Below are 20,802 nucleotides of genomic sequence, written 5' to 3'. Positions count from 1 at the left end.
GGGGGTATTCCTGCCATTCCTCTCCCTTCCCCTATCTCTGTCCGCTCCCTCAATGGCCTTCTCCTTTCCTCCATCACCCACTCCACCCCTTCAGTAAGTCTAGTGGTCTCTGGCAATCACCGTGAGGTAATTGAGCTGTACCTCCTTGACTCCCCGGGTGCTCCTGTTGTCCTGGGGCACCCGTGGTTGGTGCAGCACAACCCTCACGTGGATTGGTCAGGGAACTCTGTGTTATCTTGGAGTCAGTCCTGTCTTGCTTCATGTTTAGGTGCTGCCTTGTCTCCTGTCTCCTTGTCTTCTGTGTTTCAGGTGGAGACTGCTGATCTCTCCGGAGTCCCGGCGGAGTGCCACGATCTTTGCCGGGTCTTCAGTAAGTCCCGGGCCACGTCCTTACCTCCTCACTGGCCGTACGACTGTGCCATCAATCTCCTCCCAGGCACTTCTCCGCCTAAAGGCCGTTTGTACTCCCTGTCTGGTCCTGAAAGAGAGGCCATGGACAAGTATATTAAAGAATCCTTAAATGCCGGCCTCATCCGTCCCTCTTCCTCACCTGCTGGCACTGGGTTCTTCTTCGTTAAGAAGGATGGCTCCCTGCGTCCTTGCATTGATTATCGGGGTCTAAATGACATCACCATAATAAACAGGTATCATCTGCCTCTGATGTCATCTGCTTTTGAATTGTTACAGGGAGCCAAGGTCTTTACTAAATTAGACCTCCGCAATGCCTACCATTTGGTCCGTATCCGTGAGGGGGATGAGTGGAAGACAGCCTTCAACACCCCTACGGGACACTTTGAATACCGGGTCTTACCCTTCGGGCTTACCAACGCCCCAGCTGTCTTCCAGGCCCTGATCAATGATGTGTTGAGAGACATGGTAAACAGATTTGTCTTTGTGTATCTCGATGATATCCTCATCTTCTCTCCCTCCTTACAGGTACACACTCAACACGTTCGTCAGGTGCTACAACGGCTGCTGGAGAACCTGTTCCCCAGTTCCTGCCCTGGCATTACCAGAACCGCGCTTCGCGGCCTCTCCTCTCCTGCCCCTCTCGGTGCACTCATCAAGGAACTCTCTGCCCTGACGTTGCGTCAGTACCGACGCTTGGACTCTGTGCGCGGTTCCCTCTCCACTCTGACGTTAGGACTGTTGGACTGTTCCCCTCTTCCTGTCTCTAATCACTGCCCTGTATTACGGCTTCTGGTCTGCAGTCCCAGCCGAGTTTTGTGTTTTGAGATTCAAATTAACTTGAGTTGAACCTGCAAATTGAATCCATGTTTTTCCCTGACAGAACGGTCAGACCAACGGGACACTTTGAATACCGGGTCTTACCCTTCGGGCTTACCAACGCCCCAGCTGTCTTCCAGGCCCTGATCAATGATGTGTTGAGAGACATGGTAAACAGATTTGTCTTTGTGTATCTCGATGATATCCTCATCTTCTCTCCCTCCTTACAGGTACACGCTCAACACGTTCGTCAGGTGCTACAACGGCTGCTGGAGAACCAGCTTTATGTCAAGGCGGAGAAGTGCGTGTTCCACGCCAAGTCAGTTTCGTTCTTGGGGCATATTATTTCAGCGGAGGAGATCAAAGCTGATCCTGCTAAGGTAAGGGCCATAGTCGAGTGGCCAACCCCGGACTCTCGGAAGGCATTGCAGCAGTTCTTGGGGTTCGTCAACTTCTATAGGCGATTCATCCGGAACTTTAGCCTGGTTGCTGCACCCTTAACAGCACTCACCTCACCCAAGGGACCGTTCAGGTGGAATTCTCAGGCTCAGGAGGCCTTTGATGTTCTTAAGTCCCATTTCATCTCTGCTCCTGTTCTTTGTCTTCCAGATCCTGAACGGTAGTTTATTGTTGAGGTGGATGCCTCGGCGGTCGGGGTAGGCGCGGTTCTGTCCCAACGGTCCCCTAGAGATGAGAAGGTGCACCCCTGTGCCTTTTTCTCTCACCGCCTGAGCCCTGCAGAACGAAATTATGACATAGGTAACAGGGAGCTGCTGGCAGTCAGGCTGGCTCTGGGGGAGTGGCGCCATTGGTTGGAGGGAGCAGCGCAGCCCTTCTTGGTTTGGACGGATCATAAAAACCTGGAATATATCCGTTCGGCCAAGAGGTTGAACGCTCGCCAGGCCCACTGGGCACTCTTCTTTGAGCGATTTAACTTCTTCCTCTCGTATCGGCCGGGTTCCAAGAACACTAAGCCTGATGCCCTTTCTCGTCTGTTCGGGGGTCCTGGGAGGGATGTGGCTCCTGACACTATTCTCCCCAAGGGGGTGGTGGTGGGATCCCTCTCTTGGGATGTCGGGCAGCGGGTGGGGAAGGCCGTGCAGCGGGGGGAGGCCCCGAGGGGGTGTCCGGAGGGTCGGTTGTTTGTGCCGGCTGCGCTGCGTCCTGAGGTCCTCCGGTGGGGTCACGAATCCAGAGTAGCCTGTCATCCAGGGGTTCGGAGATCGCTGGCTGCCATCCGTCAGCGATTTTGGTGGCCATCCATGGTCCACGATGTCAGGCAGTTTGTGTTGGCTTGTTCGGTGTGTGCTCAAAATAAGACTTCTAACCAGTCTCCTGTTGGTCTGTTGCAGCCTTTGCCCATTCCCTCTCGTCCTTGGTCACACCTGGCCCTTGATTTTGTCTCTGGCCTTCCCCCCTCGAGAGGCAACACCGTGATTCTGACGGTGGTGGATCGCTTCTCCAAAGCGGCCCATTTCATTCCATTGCCCAAACTCCCCTCCGCCAAGGAGACCGCACAGGTGGTGGTGGACCACGTCTTCCGGATTCATGGTCTTCCGGTGGATGTGGTCTCCGACAGAGGACCACAATTTGTCTCCCGGTTTTGGAAAGAGTTCTGTAGACAGATCGGGGCCCCGACGAGTCTGTCTTCAGGTTTTCACCCTCAGACCAATGGGCAGTCCGAGCCAACCAGGATCTCGAGAGAGCTCTCTGCTGTCCGGCATCACATAGTCCGAGCTCCGGCGCCATTGGTTGGAGGGAGCAGCGCAGCCCTTCTTGGTTTGGACGGATCATAAAAACCTGGAATATATCCGTTCGGCCAAGAGGTTGAACGCTCGCCAGGCCCACTGGGCACTCTTCTTTGAGCGATTTAACTTCTTCCTCTCGTATCGGCCGGGTTCCAAGAACACTAAGCCTGATGCCCTTTCTCGTCTGTTCGGGGGTCCTGGGAGGGATGTGGCTCCTGACACTATTCTCCCCAAGGGGGTGGTGGTATCCCTCTCTTGGGATGTCGAGCAGCGGGTGGGGAAGGCCGTGCGGGAGGGGGAGGTCCCGAGGGGGTGTCTGGAGGGTCGGTTGTTTGTGCCAGCTGCGCTGCATCCTGAGGTCCTCCGGTGGGGTCATGAATCCAGAGTAGCCTGTCATCCAGGGGTTCGGAGATCACTGGCCGCCATCCGTCAGCGATTTTGGTGGCCATCCATGGTCCACGATGTCAGGCAGTTTGTGTTGGCTTGTTCGGTGTGTGCTCAAAATAAGACTTCTAACCAGTCTCCTGTTGGTCTGTTGCAGCCTTTGCCCATTCCCTCTCGTCCTTGGTCACACCTGGCCCTTGATTTTGTCTCTGGCCTTCCCCCATTGAGAGGCAACACCGTGATTCTGACGGTGGTGGATCGCTTCTCCAAAGCGGCCCATTTCATTCCATTGCCCAAACTCCCCTCCGCCAAGGAGACCGCACAGGTGGTGGTGGACCACGTCTTCCGGATTCATGGTCGTCCGGTGGATGTGGTCTCCGACAGAGGACCACAATTTGTCTCCCGGTTTTGGAAAGAGTTCTGTAGACAGATCGGGGCCTCAACGAGTCTGTCTTCAGGTTTTCACCCTCAGACCAATGGGCAGTCCGAGCGAGCCAACCAGGATCTCGAGAGAGCTCTCCGCTGTCTGGCATCACATAGTCCGAGCTCCTGGAGTCAACAGCTACCGTGGGTCGAATATTCCCACAATTCCCTTCCTGTATCGTCCACGGGTATTTCTCCCTTTCAATGTTCCATGGGTTATCAACCACCTCTTTTCCCTGCTCAGGAACCCGAAGCTGCGGTCCCGTCTGCCTTGGCCTTCGTCCGTCGGTGTCGCCGCACCTGGAGGAGGGCTAAGAAGGTCTTGGCCCGGGCTTCCAGATGGACCAAAGCAGCGGCTAATCGTCACAGGACTCCTGTTCTTCCGTACGTGTGTGGTCAAAGTATGGCTTTCCACCAGGGACCTGCCTCTCCGGGTGCCTTCTCGTAAGCTGGCACCCAGGTTCATTGGGCCATATCGCATCACCAAGGTTCTGAGTCCAGTGGCAGTGCGGCTCAAGCTTCCTTACACGCTTGGTCGGGTTCACCCTGTCTTTCATGTGTCCAGGGTTAAGCCTGTGTTTCGTTCCCTTCTGAATCCTGTTGTTTCTTCCCCGACCCCCCCGACCCCTCGTATAGTGGGTGGCACTCCAGTGTACACTGTGAGAAAGCTCCTGGATGTTAGACGCCGTGGTCGGGGTTTACAGTTTCTGGTGGACTGGTAGGGTTACGGTCCGGAGGAGAGGAGTTGGATACCGGGCCGGGACATTCTGGATCAGACTCTGGTCGAGGACTTCCGTCGGCGACGAGGTGAGCCCCTCCTGGGTACGCCAGGTGGCGTTCCTGGGGGGGGAGGTACTGTCATGACTTCGGTCTGATCAGCAGGTTGTTTTGTTTTTTTGTCTGTTTTGACAGTTCGCCATGTGCTCATTGTCTTCGTGGTTTACCTCCCCATCGTTATCTTATTAACTGCTTTAGCTGCCATCACACCTGTGACTTGTTAATTCCTTAATTCTCCCTCTTGTTAGGTTCCCCTCATGTGTAGTCTGGTGTCTGACCGTTGTGGTGTGAACATGCTACTCTTCGTTCGTGACCTACTACCAGTCTTGTGTTTTTGTCCTGCCGTGTTTTCATAGGCTCCAATTCCTGCCCTGGCATTACCAGAACCGCGCTTCGCGGCCTCTCCTCTCCTGCCCCTCTTGGCGCACTCATCAAGGAAATCTCTGCCCTGAAGTTGCGTCAGTACCGACGCTGGGACCCTGTGCGCTGTTCTCTCGCTACTCTGACATTGCGTCATCATTGACGCTGGGACTGTGTGCGCTGATCTCCCTACGCCTTACCCTCTCTGCCCCGTGGAGTGACTGGAGGCTCGTTTGGACTGTTCCCCTCTTCCTGTATCTAATCACTGCCCTGAATTACGGCTTCTGGTCTGCAGTCCCAGCTGAGTTTTGTGTTTTGAGATTCAAATAAATTTGAGTTGAACCTGCAAATTGAATCCGTGTTTTTCCCTGACAAATACAATATTGATCAAATGAAAGTCTTTTTAAGTGTACTTATAAAGAGTATACGTCCATGACTGTTTCTTAATAATCTTAAGTACGCTTTTAAAATGTGCAAAAATAACCTAAAGTACATTTAAATCACTATGTATTAATAATATATTATTGTTCTTTACAAATTACTTATAATTTTAATTTTAGTACCAACATTACATTTAAAGTTCATCACCATTACAAATGTGTAATATAAGTTTCAATAGAAATTAGATTAAATTACCACTTTTCAGTACATTCGTCAGTATGCTTTAACCATATTTCAAAAGACAATTGAAGTAATTATGAAATTGCATGTGAAGATGCTTAAGTGCTACTTAAGTGGGTCAAAAAAGCACTAAATTCAGCTAACTACATTTAACATTAATTTAAAACTATAAAGCTTTTTCATTTAATTGCAATTTAACATGCAATTAACATGCAAGTAAGTGGAAAAAAATATCACATTCAGTTTGCACTTGTCATGGCTATACCAGCTCCTCCATTAATCTCACGCTTGCCCAAGTACTGTTCAGCAACACCTGCCATGGATCATTACTGTAATTAAAGAAACTATAAACACTCAGGCCAAATGGTGATTCGTTGTCTGTACTTGCTTGCGTATGTCGTCACTGTTGGACTCTTTACTTACCGGTTTAGACTTACCTGACTCTCCCAATGATCCCTTGCAATCTGAAACTCCCCATCCACTCCATTGTGGGCAAACCCCTGGGCCGTGATACCGTTTCCCACTGTACAAGCCACACTCCAACTTCAGCTAGGGTGTACCCATCAGGAAATCACCTCTTTTTTGGTACTGGAGAGCTTGACTGCTGACGTCATCCTGAGACGTCCTTGGGTTCAACAACATTCTCCTTGACTGTTGTGGGCTACTGGAGAGATCCTCAAGTGGGGTGAACAATGCTTCCAAAGATGCCTTCATCTGCCTCAGCATCATCCTCAAAAATCCCTTGCGGAAAACCAACCCTTCTACATCAGTGCTACATCTTTTGCCCACATGCTGAGAGCCAGGTAGATGTCCCCAGCGAATGTTATCCATACCTCGACATCTTCAGTCCACAAAGGGCCTCCCAACTTCCTCCAAATAACAAGCCAGTGATCTCTTGCCATGTCTACCCCTGCCCAAAGGACGAGTCTATCCCCTGTCATTACCAGAGCAGATGGCCATGGAGGACTACGTGGAAGAGGCTCTGAAACAGGGATATGTCCACCCTTCCAAACCCCATGTTGTTTCAAATTTCTTCTTCCTACCTAAGAAGAATGGAGCCCTGCATACATTATTGAGCTCCTAACAATACTACTATCAAATATTTTTCTAATTTCATTAATTTATTTATTACTATCTATCTCTCTCTCTCTCTCTCTCTCTCTCTCTCTCTCTCTCTCTCTCTCTATGTATTGAAAGTTACTACAAAGTTTGATTTTTAAGAGTTGGCTGGTCACGACTCCCACTAATCAATTTGATTAATCAGCTATTGTGATGATCCACTTATTGCCGATAGTTTAAAGCAGTGGTTCTCAAACTTCTCCGTGAAGTACCCCCAGCACTGCACATTTTGTATGTCTCCCTATATCTGACACACCCACTTCAGGTCTTGCAGTCTCCACTAATGAGCTGATGAGTTGAATCAGGTGTGATAGATGAGGGAGACATACAAAATGTGCAGGGCTGGGGGTACTCCAGGACAGGTTTGAGAACCACTGTTTTAAAGAATGCTTGTGTTAGTAATGGATATGTGTCCTCAAGAAGGCTGTGTCAAGCCAAAACACGTTGATCAACTTTTTTATGACTTAGCCCAGTTTATCAAAGGATTTTTACGCTTACCAACACAAGTGCCCTGGCATATTTTAGCTATTTTATTTAATATTACAATCAAATTCCGTTATCTATTTCCACTGGCCCCTGCCGCATTGGAACAATTCCATGGGGTAAGAGCATTCTCAAATCTGTACCTAAAGAGTGCGTACAACCTTGTTTGAATATGGAAGGGGGACAAGTGGAAGGCCACCTTCGTCATGCCAACAGGACACTATGAATACCAGGTGATGCCATATGGGTTGGCCAGTGCCCTCCGTATTCCAGAACTTTGTGAACAAGGTGTTCCAGGAGTATCTCCATTGGTTTGTCATCATCAACATTAATTATATCCAGATTTACTCCTGGAATCCAACTGGCCATTGTAACTACGTGACTCTCGTTTTGGAAAAGCTAAGAGAGCACCAGCTGTTTAAAACATGTTCTACCTGACATCCACACACTTCCTCGGATATATCAACAGCCAAGAGGGAATTCAGATTTACCAGGGGAAGATGCAAGTTGCTCAGTCCTGTCCACAACCTACCACAGTCAAAGCCCTGTTCTTTACGCGGTTCAACTTTCATGTCACCTACCATCCAGAGTCCAAGAATACCAAAGCAGGCACCCTCTCAGGAATACATGTTCCTTCCATACCACCCTTTGAACTTGAACCCATCCTTACAAGTTCCTTGATTGTAAGCCCGATTCAATGGTCCCTGGACACCAGAATCGCTGAAGCTCCCACTGTTGAACCTGCTCTGCTGGGTTGCCCATTGAATAGCCTTCATTTCTAAGCACATCAGTAGACTGGCGTGTTTTCAAAGAAAGTTCTTTCTCTCTGGCCATTTTGAGCCTGTACACAAATCTACAACTCCTGACACTCCATATACTACACTAACTTAAATAATGCCACTTTTATTGCTCCCTTGATCAGTACAACAGTTCCCCTTTAGAAACTCTAAAGCCGAGCGTCGGAAAACGCTATGGGAACGCCTTCAGCGTGACGGTGCTCTGAATCACATGTGTAATCAGTCCAATGGATGGGCGAGACGTCACGGGTGGATGACGTAGCGACCAGGAAGCTATAAAAGCATGTGCGGTGAAATCGGTGTCAGCTTTCTGTCATTCAGCAAGCGCTCTGTGTGTGTGTCAGTCAAATCTCTGTTGTGAGACTTATTTAGTGTTGTTTGTCCACTATAAGCTCCAGTATGTCTAAAGCTGAGGCAAAGACAAAATATTTGGGCGAGAGCAGACAGCGTTATAGGCTGTGTGTTCCTCCCTGCCCGCGCTACATTACGGGTGGGGATACACACAGTCTGTGCGTTGTCTGCTTGGGAGCGAGGCACGCAGATTCGGCTCTCGAGGAAGCCCACATTGCGAGCGTCTGCCGCTGCGTATGCTTCACTCCCAGAAGGCTCTCTTCGAGGAGGGAGCCTTTGCCAGCGTTCCTCGCGGTGCTGGCCCCACTTCCGTCGAGGCGGAGTGGTGGCTGCATTCATGGGGTTCGCAGATGGATCGCAGATGGCGAGTCCCTATCTCCTTCCTCACCCGCCAGATTCAGCGCCCGCTCTCTTGGATCGGAAGCCCGTTCTGCGGTTACTTCCCCCCAGGGAGAGGGCTCGACGCTCCGCCTTTCTTCCTGGTTGACGTGGAGGGCGTCGATGAGGATTCACCCCTTCATTCGCCCCAGTATGAGGAGCTTTTGGAGGTGGTTACTCGTGCTGTGGCCAAGTTGAACATCGGTTGGCCCGCCGAGAACAAAAGCAAGCTGGACAAATGCTTTCTGTGGTCTAGGCTGCCACCTCCACGCCGGAGCCTGCCGTTTTTCCCCGACCTCCACACAGAGGTGTCGAGGTCGTGGGCTAAACCATTCTCGGCCCGCCTCTTTGACCCCACTTCTGACTACTATGCAAATGTGGCGGGGTTGAATGAGCGCGGTTACAGGCTCATCCTTAAAGGTTCCGGCATTGCCCTCCAAGCCGCTGCGTACAACTTCAGAGCGGGTGGGCAAAGGGTACACGACAACGGGTCAGGCTGGTGCGTGTCTGCACACTATGGCAGTGTTACAGGCGTACCAAGCCGACCTGCTGTAAGAGCTAGATAAGGAGGAGGAGGTTAAGTCTGATGATATCACAGAGCTCAGACGAACTGCTGATCTGTCTCTCCGTGCCACCAAAGAGACCACCTGCGCCATCGGCAGGTCTATGGCAGCACTGGTGGCAGCGGAGGGGCACCTGTGGTTGACCCTGTCTGACATGAAGGAGAAGGACAGGGTATTCCTCATGGATGCCCCAATTGCGCCTTCTGGCCTGTTTGGCGACGTTGTCAATTCCGTTGTCGACAGGTAGCAGGAGGCTCGTAAACAAGCGGCGGCATTTCAGCGGTTCCTTCCTCGCCGCTCTCTAGCTCCGGGGACTGCCGAGCGGGAGCAGCCCCCTCCATGTACAAACTCCTCATTCCGGGAGGCTCAAAATCAAAGCATCTGAGTCGAGACCTTCGAAGTCTAAGCCGGATCTGCGGACCGTATTTAAGACTAAGAAGTACCCGACCAAGAAGTCCTGACGCCAGTGGCACAGGACTTCTGAGGGCAGGCCCCCGTCAATTCTGTTGTCGACAGGCACCAGGAGGCTCGTAAACAAGCGGCAGCATTTCAGCGGTTCCTTCCTCGCTGCTCTCTAGCTCTGGGGGCTGCCGGGCGGGAGCAGCCCCCTCCGTGTACCAGCTCCTCATACCGGGAGGCTCAAAAGCAGAGCGTCGCCTCCCGTCCTCCCCCGAGTCTGGGTCGAGGCCTCCGAAGTCTAAGCCGAATCTGAGCGGTGTACACCTCATCACACGGTGCCTGTCTCTCCTCAGTGCCATCAGGAGATTGGTCTGCCAACCCTGCCACCCACGGTGCTTCAGGGCGCAGCGGTCTCCCGCGAGCGATTCTCTCAGTTACTGCCTGGAAACATAGCGGTGCTAAGAGGCTCGCCACCTCTTCGGAGGTCTCTAGAGCAGCTAGTTCGGCTGTGCCCTGCCTGTTCGCCGCTTCAGGGCACCGAGCTGGCCGCTCTGATTACACCAGAGGTCAGTCTTGAGAGACTGATTCCCTTAGTAGACTATATAGCAGCATGGAAACTACTGCCAAATGTGTCTCAGTGGGTCCTGCACACTGTGGAGAGAAGCTACCGAATCCAGTTCGGTTCTCCTCCGCCTCGTTTCAACGGGGTCATTCCCAAGCTGGTGTGCCCCGAGCAGGCTCTGGTAATGGAACAAGAAGTAGACACTCTCTTGAGGAAGGAGGCCATCGAGGTGGTCCCTCTTCATGAAAGAGAGTCCGGGTTCTACAGCCGGTACTTCATCGTTCCGAAGAAGGATGGAGGGTTGCATCCCATTTTAGATCTGCGTCAGTTAAACCGCTCAGTCATGCGACTAAGGTTCAGGATGCTCACTATCAAGCAAGTCGTGTCTCAGATCAAGTCCGAGGACTGGTTTGTCACGATCGATCTAAAAGACACATATTTCCATATCTCCATCCTTCCTCATCACAGGAAGTTCCTGAGGTTCGCTTTTGGGGGCAAAGCGTACCAATATCGTGTTCTTCCTTTTGGCCTTGCACTCTCACCACACACTTTCACGACTCAACCACATCGACGATTGGTTGATATTAGTTCACTCGTGTCAACGGGGTCATTCCCACGCTGGTGGGCCCAGAGCAGACTTTGGCAATGGAACAAGAAGTAGACATTCTCTTGAGGAAGGAGGCCATCGATGTGGTCCATTGTTCATTGTTCCGAAGAAGGATGGAGGGTTGCGTCCCATTTTAGATATGCGTCAGTTGAACCACTCAGTCATGCGACTGAAGTTCAGGATGCTTACACTCAAACAAGTCATGTCTCAGATCAGGTCCGAGGACTGGTTTGTCACGATCGATCTAAAAGATGCATACTTCCACATCTCCATCCTTCCTCATCACAGGAAGTTCCTGAGGTTTGCTTTCAGGGGCAAAGCTTACCAATACCGAGTTCTTCCTTTCGGCCTTGCACTCTCACCCCGCACTTTCACAAAGTGTGTGGATGCTGCTCTGGCTCCCCGGCGACTCCAGGACATCCGCATAATCAATTATATCGACAAATGGTTGATATTAGTTCAATCGGAGCAGGTGGCGGTTCGACATCGAGATGTCGTTCTCGCCCACATGAGAGAGCTGGGCTTAAGGCTAAATGCCAAGAAAAGTGTGCTTTCTCCATTACAGAGAACCACTTATCTGGGCGTGGTGTGGGATTCGACCGCGATACAGGCACGTCTGTCTCCTGCTCTGATCGAGTCGATCCTCACTGCAGTCGCGAGAGTGAAAGAAGGCCGGTCACTTCGTTTTAAAAACTGCTGGGTCTGATGGCAGCTGCGTCCAATGTGACACCTTTTGGCCTGCTGTACATGAGACCCCTACAGTTGTGGCTGAAGACCAAGCGGTTCTGCCCGAGGGGAAACCCGCATTGCATGTTCAAGGTCACGCGGCGCTGCCTACGTGTCTTAGACATGTGGAGGAAACCTTGGTTCTTGTCTCAGGGCCCGGTGCTGGGAGCTCCTTGTCGCCACGTAACGCTAGTGACGGATGCATCTCTCACCAGTTGGGCCGCAGTCTATAGAGCGGTCACCATCTCACGTGGCACATCAACTGCCTGGAGAAGCTGGCCGTGTTTCTAGCATTGAAACACTTTCTCCCAGACCTAAGAGGTCACCATGTGTCAGTGCGCACCGACAACACAGCGTTGGTCTCTTATATCAACCACCAGGGAGGTCTGCGTTTGCGCCCCCTTTACAGGGAGAGGCACTAGATCCTTGTGTGGTCCCAGAGCAAACTCCTCTCGCTGAAAGCAGTCCACATGCCTGGGCATCTCAATATGGGAGCAGACATCCTGTCGAGACAGGGGCCGAGGCCCGGGGAATGGAGTCTTCACCCAGATGCGGTGAAGCAGATATGGAGAGTTTTTGGCCAGGCTCAGGTGGACCTGTTTGCGACTCGAGAGACATTGCACTGTTCCCTCTGGTTCTCTCAGACTCATCCAGCTCCACTGGGGCTGGATGCCATGGTACAGACGTGGCCGATTTCTTTCCCCCGATCACTCTGCTCCCGGGAGTTCTGGAGAGAGTGTGCTGGGACGGGGTCCATCTACTGGTAGTGGCCCCGTTCTGGCCGGGCCGAGTATGGTTCTTGGACCTGATTTCCCTCCTCGACGACTCTCCATGGGAGATTCCCGTCAGGAGGGATCTCCTCTCACAGGCGGAGGGTATGATCTTTCACCTCTGCCCAGTTAGCAAATGGCTGCAATATAACAAAGAGTGAAAAATTGAAGGGGGTCTGAATACTTTCCGTACCCACTGTAGATCTGGTGAAAATGTGATGTTTTTGGAAAACAAGGAAATTTCCAAGTGATCCTAAACTATTTAAACGGCAGTGTAATTTCATGTGTGTTTTCATGGAAAACAAGGAAATTTCCAAATGATCCCATACTTTATATATCAGGGGCGTTTCTTCCGAGGAGGCAAGGGAGGCAGTGCCTCCTCAAAATATTGGTTGAGAAAAAATTTTGTAGTACAAAAATAAACAACGCCAATATTACAAAATATAACATTAAAAAGTCTATCAATCACTAATTTTTCAAAAGATTCAAAAGAACATTTTCCAACAGCGACACCAGCAGGTAAAGTTACAGCGGGAGTCCGCATCTCTTTCTCTGCGTCCCTTGGGCCCATTGAGTTTTAACAGACCCCCTAAAGTGTGCGTGAGTAGTTGTTTTTTTGTTTTTGTTTTTTGGGGGGGGTAATTGAGAATGAATGGGGTAAAGTCACGTGAGAGGAGGCAATGCCTCCATCATGATATGATTGGATATGACTGGTTATGTTCGGCTGTGATTGGTTCATGTGATAAATCACGCCTCTTGTGTTTGTGTGCGTTCGCGAATCAGTCTGAATTAACAATATAATGGTGTTAATGGTCCTCTCACAGGCGGAGGGTATGATCTTTCACCTCTGCCCAGAGCTGTGGAAGCTGTGGGTGTGGCCTCTGAGGGGGCACAACTCGTAGCTTCCAGTCTCTCAACCGAGGTTGTTGAGACCACCCTCCAATCCAGAGCTCCCTCCACGAGGAAACTGTACGCCTTGAAGTGGAAACTTTTCACTTCTTGGTGCAGAGACCGCCAGCTCGACCCAGTTAACTGCCCAGTTGGTACAGTGCTGGAGTTCCTGCAGGCCCGTTTCTCCGCAGGGTTGACCCACTCCACCCTGAAGGTCTACGTGGCGGCCATTGCACCCCTCTCGGTGGCCAGTCAGTGTGCAGGCACTAGTTACATGTTTCCTCCGCGGTGCGCTGAGGCTGAGGCCTCCAGTATGATCCCGGATTCCCCCGTGGGATCTGGCTGGGGTGTTAGAAGCTCTCTGTAAGCCTCCCTTCGAGCCTATTGAGGAGATCTCTGATTGCCATCTCACAATTAAAACTACCTTCCTTCTGGCGATATCTTCTCAAAAGAGAGTTGGGGATCTTCAGGCCCTCTCAGTGGCCCCTTCCTACCTAGACTTTGCGCCTGGTCTGGCTAAAGCTTTCCTCTACCCTCGACCGGGTTATGTCCCTAAGGTCCCCTCCTCTACACCACGGCCTGTCGTACTCCAGGCCTTCTGTCCTCCTCCCTTTCGGGAGCCCGACCAGCAGAAGCTTAATTGTATGTGTCCTGTGTGAGCATTGGACACATACGTCTACAGAGCTGCCCTGTGGAGAAGGGCGGACCAACTGCTCGTGTGCTATGGTTCCCCGAAGAGAGGTATTCCTGCTACAAAACAGACCCTCAGTCGGTGGATTGTGGATGCCATTTACATTGCTTATGAGTCCTCTGACCTCCCCTCGCCTCTGGGGGTCAAGGCTCACTCTACCAGAAGTGTGGTGGCCTCCAAGACCTTGTTAGCAGGTGTTTCTATCCAGGACATCTGCAACGCTGCGAGTTGGTCCACACCCCTAAAGTTCGTCAGGTTCTGTGGCCTAGATATGCAAGCCACTGCGGGCTCTTCTGTTCCTTGTGTGCGTTCGCGAATCAGTCTGAATTAACAATATAATGGTGTTAATGGGAAGACAAATTTTAAAAAGAAAGTAAACAACTCACACACTCAGACATAACCACTTTGTTATGTAAAAATAAGACTTAAAATGGCATGAAAACATGATCTGTGGAAGCATGGGCATAGAATACATGGGGGACATGGCCCCCCACTTTTAATAAAACGTAAATTCGTCCCCCACACTTTTTTCGGGTAAGTGTGTTCAAGTAGATATTTTCAAGGACCAGTGTGAATAAATCTAGATTTACATGCAAAGATGTTTTTTGCGTATCCAAAATGACGTGAAGTGAATATTACGGAGCGCCAAACATTCTCATGCAGTGTATGTTTCATTCATACACAAAGCCGGAGGGTGCTCTCACGCAGAAAGTCAAATTTGGTCAATTTGGTTGCATAGCAAAAGACAGATGTATAAATGATAGATTTGTGACAACAAAATTTAAAACAACACATATTTGAGTAATTGTAATTACAGCCAGAGGAGTTCTCCATTTAGAACAGTTACTGATTTTAGATTACATTTCATGGTATTCAATTATGAAAAAACTTAGATTCTGTCTAGGGTTTTATAGCATATTTGGACATGCTGCTTCACAGCATATTCTTAGCATTCCAATCGTTCTGTTTTTCTGGATATTTCAGCAAACACAGATGCCAAATACAACAGATGGTGTTCAAACCTGAGCGCATGTGTGCTTTGAGGTCTGTGACATCAGCTGAGAAATATATTAAGCTGCTGAATGGAAAATATTGGCCTACAGATATGTAGGCCTCAACTAACAATTAGCATATGCATTATTCAAATTAAGTACTCATCTAATCCAAGTCCTCTAAATGCCTCTATTACACAATACTGCAATCAATATGGTAAATAAATAAATACATATGAACACTGCCTTATAAAACGTGCTGGCAAAGAGATGTAAAATAACATATAGATATTAGTTTTTCTGGACATGCATTCAGAAATATCACATTTTTCTAAAGTATGCCATCTGTCATTCAATGTGTAGTAAAAGAAAATCACATCTGCCCAGCAGTTACACCAGACTCTCATTGAGATCTTAAACAGTTTTGGCCTTCAAAATGTCTAACTGGTAAAGGAAAAGTTGATGATGCCAAAGGTGGTGGTAAAAATTGAGAACTAGCTTCTTCATCTAATTAAAAGTGATTTCATGCAAGCCACTGCGGGCTCTTCTGTTCCCTCGCCCTAGCTGTGCTCTTCCACACTAGGCAGGGATTTGTAAGTCTGGCGGCGTGGCATACTCATTCCCATAGCGTTTTCCGACGCAGCTCGAGTTCCTGAAGGGGAACGTCTCCAGGTTATGCATGTAAACCTAGTTTCCTGAGGGAACGAGATGCTGCGTCTCAGTGCCATACTTTCGGGCATTCCTTCGAGCGCTTGCTTCATTCCTCGAAGCTGACCCCAGTTTCACCGCACATTAATTTATAGCTTCCTGGTCGCTACGTCACCCACATGTGACGTCTCGCCCATCCATTGGACTGATTACACACGTGATTCAGAGCACTCACGCTGAAGGCGTTCCCATAGCGTTTTCCGACGCAGCGTCTCGTTCCCTCAGGGGACTAGGGTTACATGCATAACCTGGAGACGATTTCAGTTAAGCTTGTATAATTTCAAAAATGTTTTCTAATCATCAATTAGCCTTTTAAAATCATTAACTTGGATTAGCAAACATAACACGCGATTGCAACAGGGGACTGATGGTTGCAGATAATGGGCCTCTGTGTGACAATATACAGTGGGTACGGAAAGTATTTACAGTGTATATATATATATATATATATATATATATACTGGAAGCATCCAGTCTAACTAACATTCCATGTGGCTTATTTATTTAATCCTTCCATTTTAACCTTTGAGTGTGATTTATGACTTCCATTAATCTTAGGCTGCACATTAATTCCACAGCACGTAGGTTCATCTGACCTGTGCCCTTTCAGATCCCAGCTGCGGTGACTCATTGTGTCATCTGGTATATGCACAACAAAAAATTCCATATCCTTCTTAAGTGGATGGTTTTAAGAAGATAAAGCCTCAAATCATTGATAGAGCAACTCAAATCAACTCAGATGTGTCAGATTCCTAATGCAAAGCAAGTATGTGTTGCATTCTCAGTGTTTCTTAAAGCAATGCTATTGTGGACATTAGCATAAACTTTTCTTTCTGCGGTCAGTTTTCACTTTCCAATGTTTGAAGAGAACCTACTGAATAAGTTACAGGTACATCTTATAAATATGTTCACATCCATCTAGGTGAATATTAACGTCTGGCATCTTTGCTATTGAAATATCCGGTGAGTGGCGCTAAAAAGTTAATGCTTTGTTGTATTTGAAAATAATGCATTAACTTTGTTGTATTTTTAAAATAATGCACGACCTAAACTAATCCCTTCCCCTTCCCTTTCCAACAGTGTTAACAAAAGCAAACGTGGTATCAAAACTCATTTGCTGAAGTAACCATGCCATGTACTTCCTTTTACATGTCTTTGAGCTCTTTTCATGACTATTGTTTCACAGGACTATGCAAGTTTATTATGTAAAAAAAAGTCATACACACAGTATGAAGCTGATCATGCATTGCAAACATCAAAATGTATAGTTTACTAATCATTAACTATGGTAAAAGTGTTTTGAGTCTTTGTTTAAAATTTATATATATATACAGTATATATATATGTGCCCCTGTAAAATTTGTATGAAAAGGAATAAAATTTGTTGGTGGTGTTTTACTGCCGCTAGTGTTTATTTTAGCTGTATGCATAGGTTTTTATATGCAAAGGTTTTTGAAGTTTAGCAAAAACATAGGTAGAGGCACATTTTCCTAATGTGTAAAGCAGAGGTGCGAAGTTTGGAAATTTATAAAAGCACTTTTATTAAATCTCCTGGTACAATTTAGTGTTATTTGAGCTGTAATGTTGTTCTCATCATGTTTACAATCGTTTTAGGGTTTTAGTATTATACTGTCATGGCAACAAAATTGTATTGGATAAAATTTTACACAGAAAAGGTAAGAAAGCGATTTTGTCACACTAAAATCGTGTTACGATGCATATTGTTCATGTCCTGTGGCTATACTATTGAAACAGTGAGTATTTTACAGTTTATGGATTCTTCAGCAAGTGCCTCACTGTAAGCCAGTTTTTCTTTTACCAAATCAAAATCAATTATTGTTGTAATCAACATTATGCCACAAGTGCTGTCGACTAGGCTTATACTGAACTCGGAATATCTTTTTAATATCTTCTATTACTCAACTGATTTGGTTTAATAACTTTCTACAGTATTCACTTTATTTTTGGCCTAGATTTTTATCTTAATCAGGTTGCGAGTTAATACCTAAAGACAATTATCTCACTTTTAGATTGTAAGTGACATCAGTCCAGTTACACCACAACATCATAGCAGGATAAAGCCGGATATTGTTCAGCAGATTCGTAGAAAGAGCTCTAAAATAGGCCTTTGATATTAAAGAGGATTTACTGAGGCAATCAGCATGAGTTGGTTTTCTGTGAGTTGGGTTGACAAAAGCCAGTCAGTGTGTTAAAAGACCCAGAAAATCTATAGAGTACACTCACATCCAGTTGATTGTCTGTGTATCATTAATATTCATTATATGCAGAAGCGTGCGTAAAGCAATCAAATCAAATCAAATATGTCTAATTCTTTGTTCTAGGGTACATTAAAGCATCCCTCTTACTGTGTAATTTCACACAAGTACTGAATAATAATGAACAGTGTGTTTAATATGTGATTATAGATAGAAAGTTTTGTAATGACACGTTGTTAGTGTTACTGTAAGTGTTACATGCATACATTAAAATTAGAATAGGAATTCTGTAAACTTTGGTACATTTTCTACACTCTAAAATGTTTTGTCAGGTATAGTTGTTGCTAATTCTTCATGTGGTAGTATCTAAATATACTGGTTATTCAAATAAAAACTATTAATTAATATGACAGAATCACTCAAGACTATAGGTAACATTTAAAAAAAAAATAATAATCATCATCATCATTTTTAACAGTCAGATAAAAATAGCTCCTTAAAACTCCAACTTAATGTCTTGATTTAACAACGTAACGTATTTTTTTAAAACAATTCATCTACATATTATGTCCATTATACATATTCTCTATGTTTAATAATTTATAAAGGTATTTAACGTTAATACACTGTAGGGCTGTAAAAAAAAAATCTAATTTTGAATATTCGTCGAATACAAATGCCACGTTATTTTAGGTGTGCGTCAGCCGTCAGGCAGCCTATCAGTGGCGCACGAAATGCGATGACGATGTAAGTGTCATTGCTTTTGTTAGCCTATGCAGTTGAACCCACTAGATGCGGCACTGCTATGTTGTTCATTCAATATATTGAGGAAAACGATAGCATCAGTGTGGAGAAGATGTTGTTTACGTCAAAACTGAAACCAAGCCGTTCACACATTTATCACGTTTTCTATAGGGACATATATCAGCGTTGCACTCGCGTCTGGCAGAGAACGGCATGTTTAGAAAGCCATGTAAAATTTATGTAAGAAATCAAACGGTGCTCTCAGATCACACACACGAGTCAATAAAATAAACGCTACAGAGCATTCATTAGACACTACAGAGAAAAATGGAGAACACAGCATCCAGAATATTACAGAAAAAAGGTATATTGTATTGAGTAAACAATTTTGCAATTAAGCTTTTTTTCCCCTAACTGAAATTATGCCTTTTAAATTCGAATATAATTCGAATTTTTATAATATTTAAGTAGAAAATTCGAATTTAGTTTTTCAGTCATTTTGACAGGCCTAATACACTGTAATACATGTTTATTTAATACCCTGATTATAATACAAATAGTTAAATTATCCATCCTTGTGTCCTCATATGTATGCATTCATTGTTTGTCATTTGTTTTTTACTCTATCACTCAATTTTGCACGGTTTGTAATTTTTATTTTCTAATATATGAAGCATTTTGAGCTTCATTTGATGTTTGAAAGGTGCTTAAAATTAAATGTATTATTATTAGATATAGAATGTATCAATGAAAATGTGAATATTCTAAGTATAGTCATATAATAGTTAGATAATATTAATTAGGCTGTATTATTATTATTAGTTATATGTCATATGAATCTTTATATGTACCTTTAAATGTGTACGACAGTGATACAAAATTGCATTCCCCCTTTAGCGAACATACTCTGTAATGTAGCCTACCGATTTCTGAAAGCATACAAATGCCGCATGATCACCCGGTAATAGAGTGTGTGTGATGCACTGTTCGTTTGTCAGTGTGATTTTTACTCACTCCGGTTTCCTGGCGAGTCCAACGGACCGGCACAGTGTTGAAGGAGTCTGCGGAACCAGAGACTTGCAGGACGGGCTCCTCTTATCGTCCTCCTCGGACTCCGGGCTGGACTGGGTTGCTTTGAGAGTCGGTGGGGACGTCGATACAAGCTGCAGATGCTTCGGGTGATGAATGGGAGCTGCCGGAAGATGCTGCGGCTGTTTGGACGGATGCTGCTGCGGCTGGGCTTGACCGTGAGTCGCCGAATGCTGGTGCGGATGAGCGGCCGGCTGTGGGCTGCTGGTCCGCGGGGATGGGTGGTGATGGTGGTGCGGATGATGGTGGTGGTATTGATGCGGATCTCTCAGCTGACGGTTCTCGCCGATCAGATCCTCAACCTTCCTCTCCAGCTCGTCGATCCGCTGCCGCTGGGTTTGAATCAGACTCTGCTGGTTTTGAACAATAGTGGTCAGTTCTTTGAGATAAAGCACGGCTTTCATCGGGTTATCCAGCAAGCTCTCCATTACTGTAATCTCAAAGCTTCAAGCCTGCTGTATCAGGATGGAGCAGGAGTCGACTGGATGCAGAGAATGTGCTGTGGCGTGCTGATGCTCTAAGGATGCGAGTGATGGTCCTGGTGCAGGGGAGACTGGGGGAGGAGCTGCGGAGGGTGATGATGTCAAAGCTCTGGCCAATCACAGAGAAGGGTGTTTGCATGCAGCACACACTTTCCAATAGTGACATCAATTTTGAAGATCCACTAAGAAAGTTTTTCCACATTAGAAGTTTTACACCTGGGTCGTGCCTCCTATGCAGTACATTTTCATGTTCCTGTCGTATTTACCCTTGTGAAACAGAAATACACTTCTAACATATTTTAAAAAGAGAACTTACTGCAGAAATATTATAGCCTACTTATATTATACTTAAAAAAAAAAAAAAACTAAACCACCTGTATGTGTATTTTTTACCTTGAAATATCAGTTTCAAAATCATTGTGACATAGACGCGGGAACGTATTTTGAGCAAGGGGGGCTAAGAAATAAAACCGGGGGGGCGAGAGTGATGCGAGAACAAAGACACTATGGCGGATCCAAATCTCAACTTTTGTTTCATTCGTTTAATAAAGTAAATAAATAAAGTGTTTGTCTTTATTGCTGCTGTGTTTTCATAAAAAAAAAAAAAAACAATGAAACACAAAATAATCGTCTTAAACCATGGAAAAGACCTTATTTATTTGGGTTACAACCCAAGTAGACAGTGGTTTGTCTT

At 46.8% G+C, this 20,802-nt stretch overlaps 1 protein-coding gene across 2 annotated transcripts in view; it reads right to left on the bottom strand.

Moving 5' to 3' along the window:
• LOC107689713 (IQ motif and SEC7 domain-containing protein 3-like) overlaps window positions 1-20,183 on the bottom strand; it is a 146,630-nt gene extending 126,447 nt beyond the window's left edge. For both annotated transcript variants that reach the window (XM_016487835.1, XM_016487836.1), the window contains exon 1: window positions 19,552-20,183. In XM_016487835.1, the coding sequence (XP_016343321.1) occupies window positions 19,552-20,054 (503 nt within the window). In that variant the 5' untranslated portion in view covers window positions 20,055-20,183. The remainder of the gene's footprint in view (window positions 1-19,551) is intronic.
• Between the last annotated feature and the right edge of the window lie 619 nt (window positions 20,184-20,802).

The sequence above is a fragment of the Sinocyclocheilus anshuiensis genome, unplaced genomic scaffold (assembly GCF_001515605.1).
Source record: "Sinocyclocheilus anshuiensis isolate Anshui unplaced genomic scaffold, SAMN03320099.WGS_v1.1 scaffold1014, whole genome shotgun sequence".
NCBI lineage: Eukaryota > Metazoa > Chordata > Actinopteri > Cypriniformes > Cyprinidae > Sinocyclocheilus > Sinocyclocheilus anshuiensis.
The sequence above is the reverse complement of the archived record's forward strand: the minus strand, read 5'-3'. Positions and strand labels throughout refer to the sequence as shown.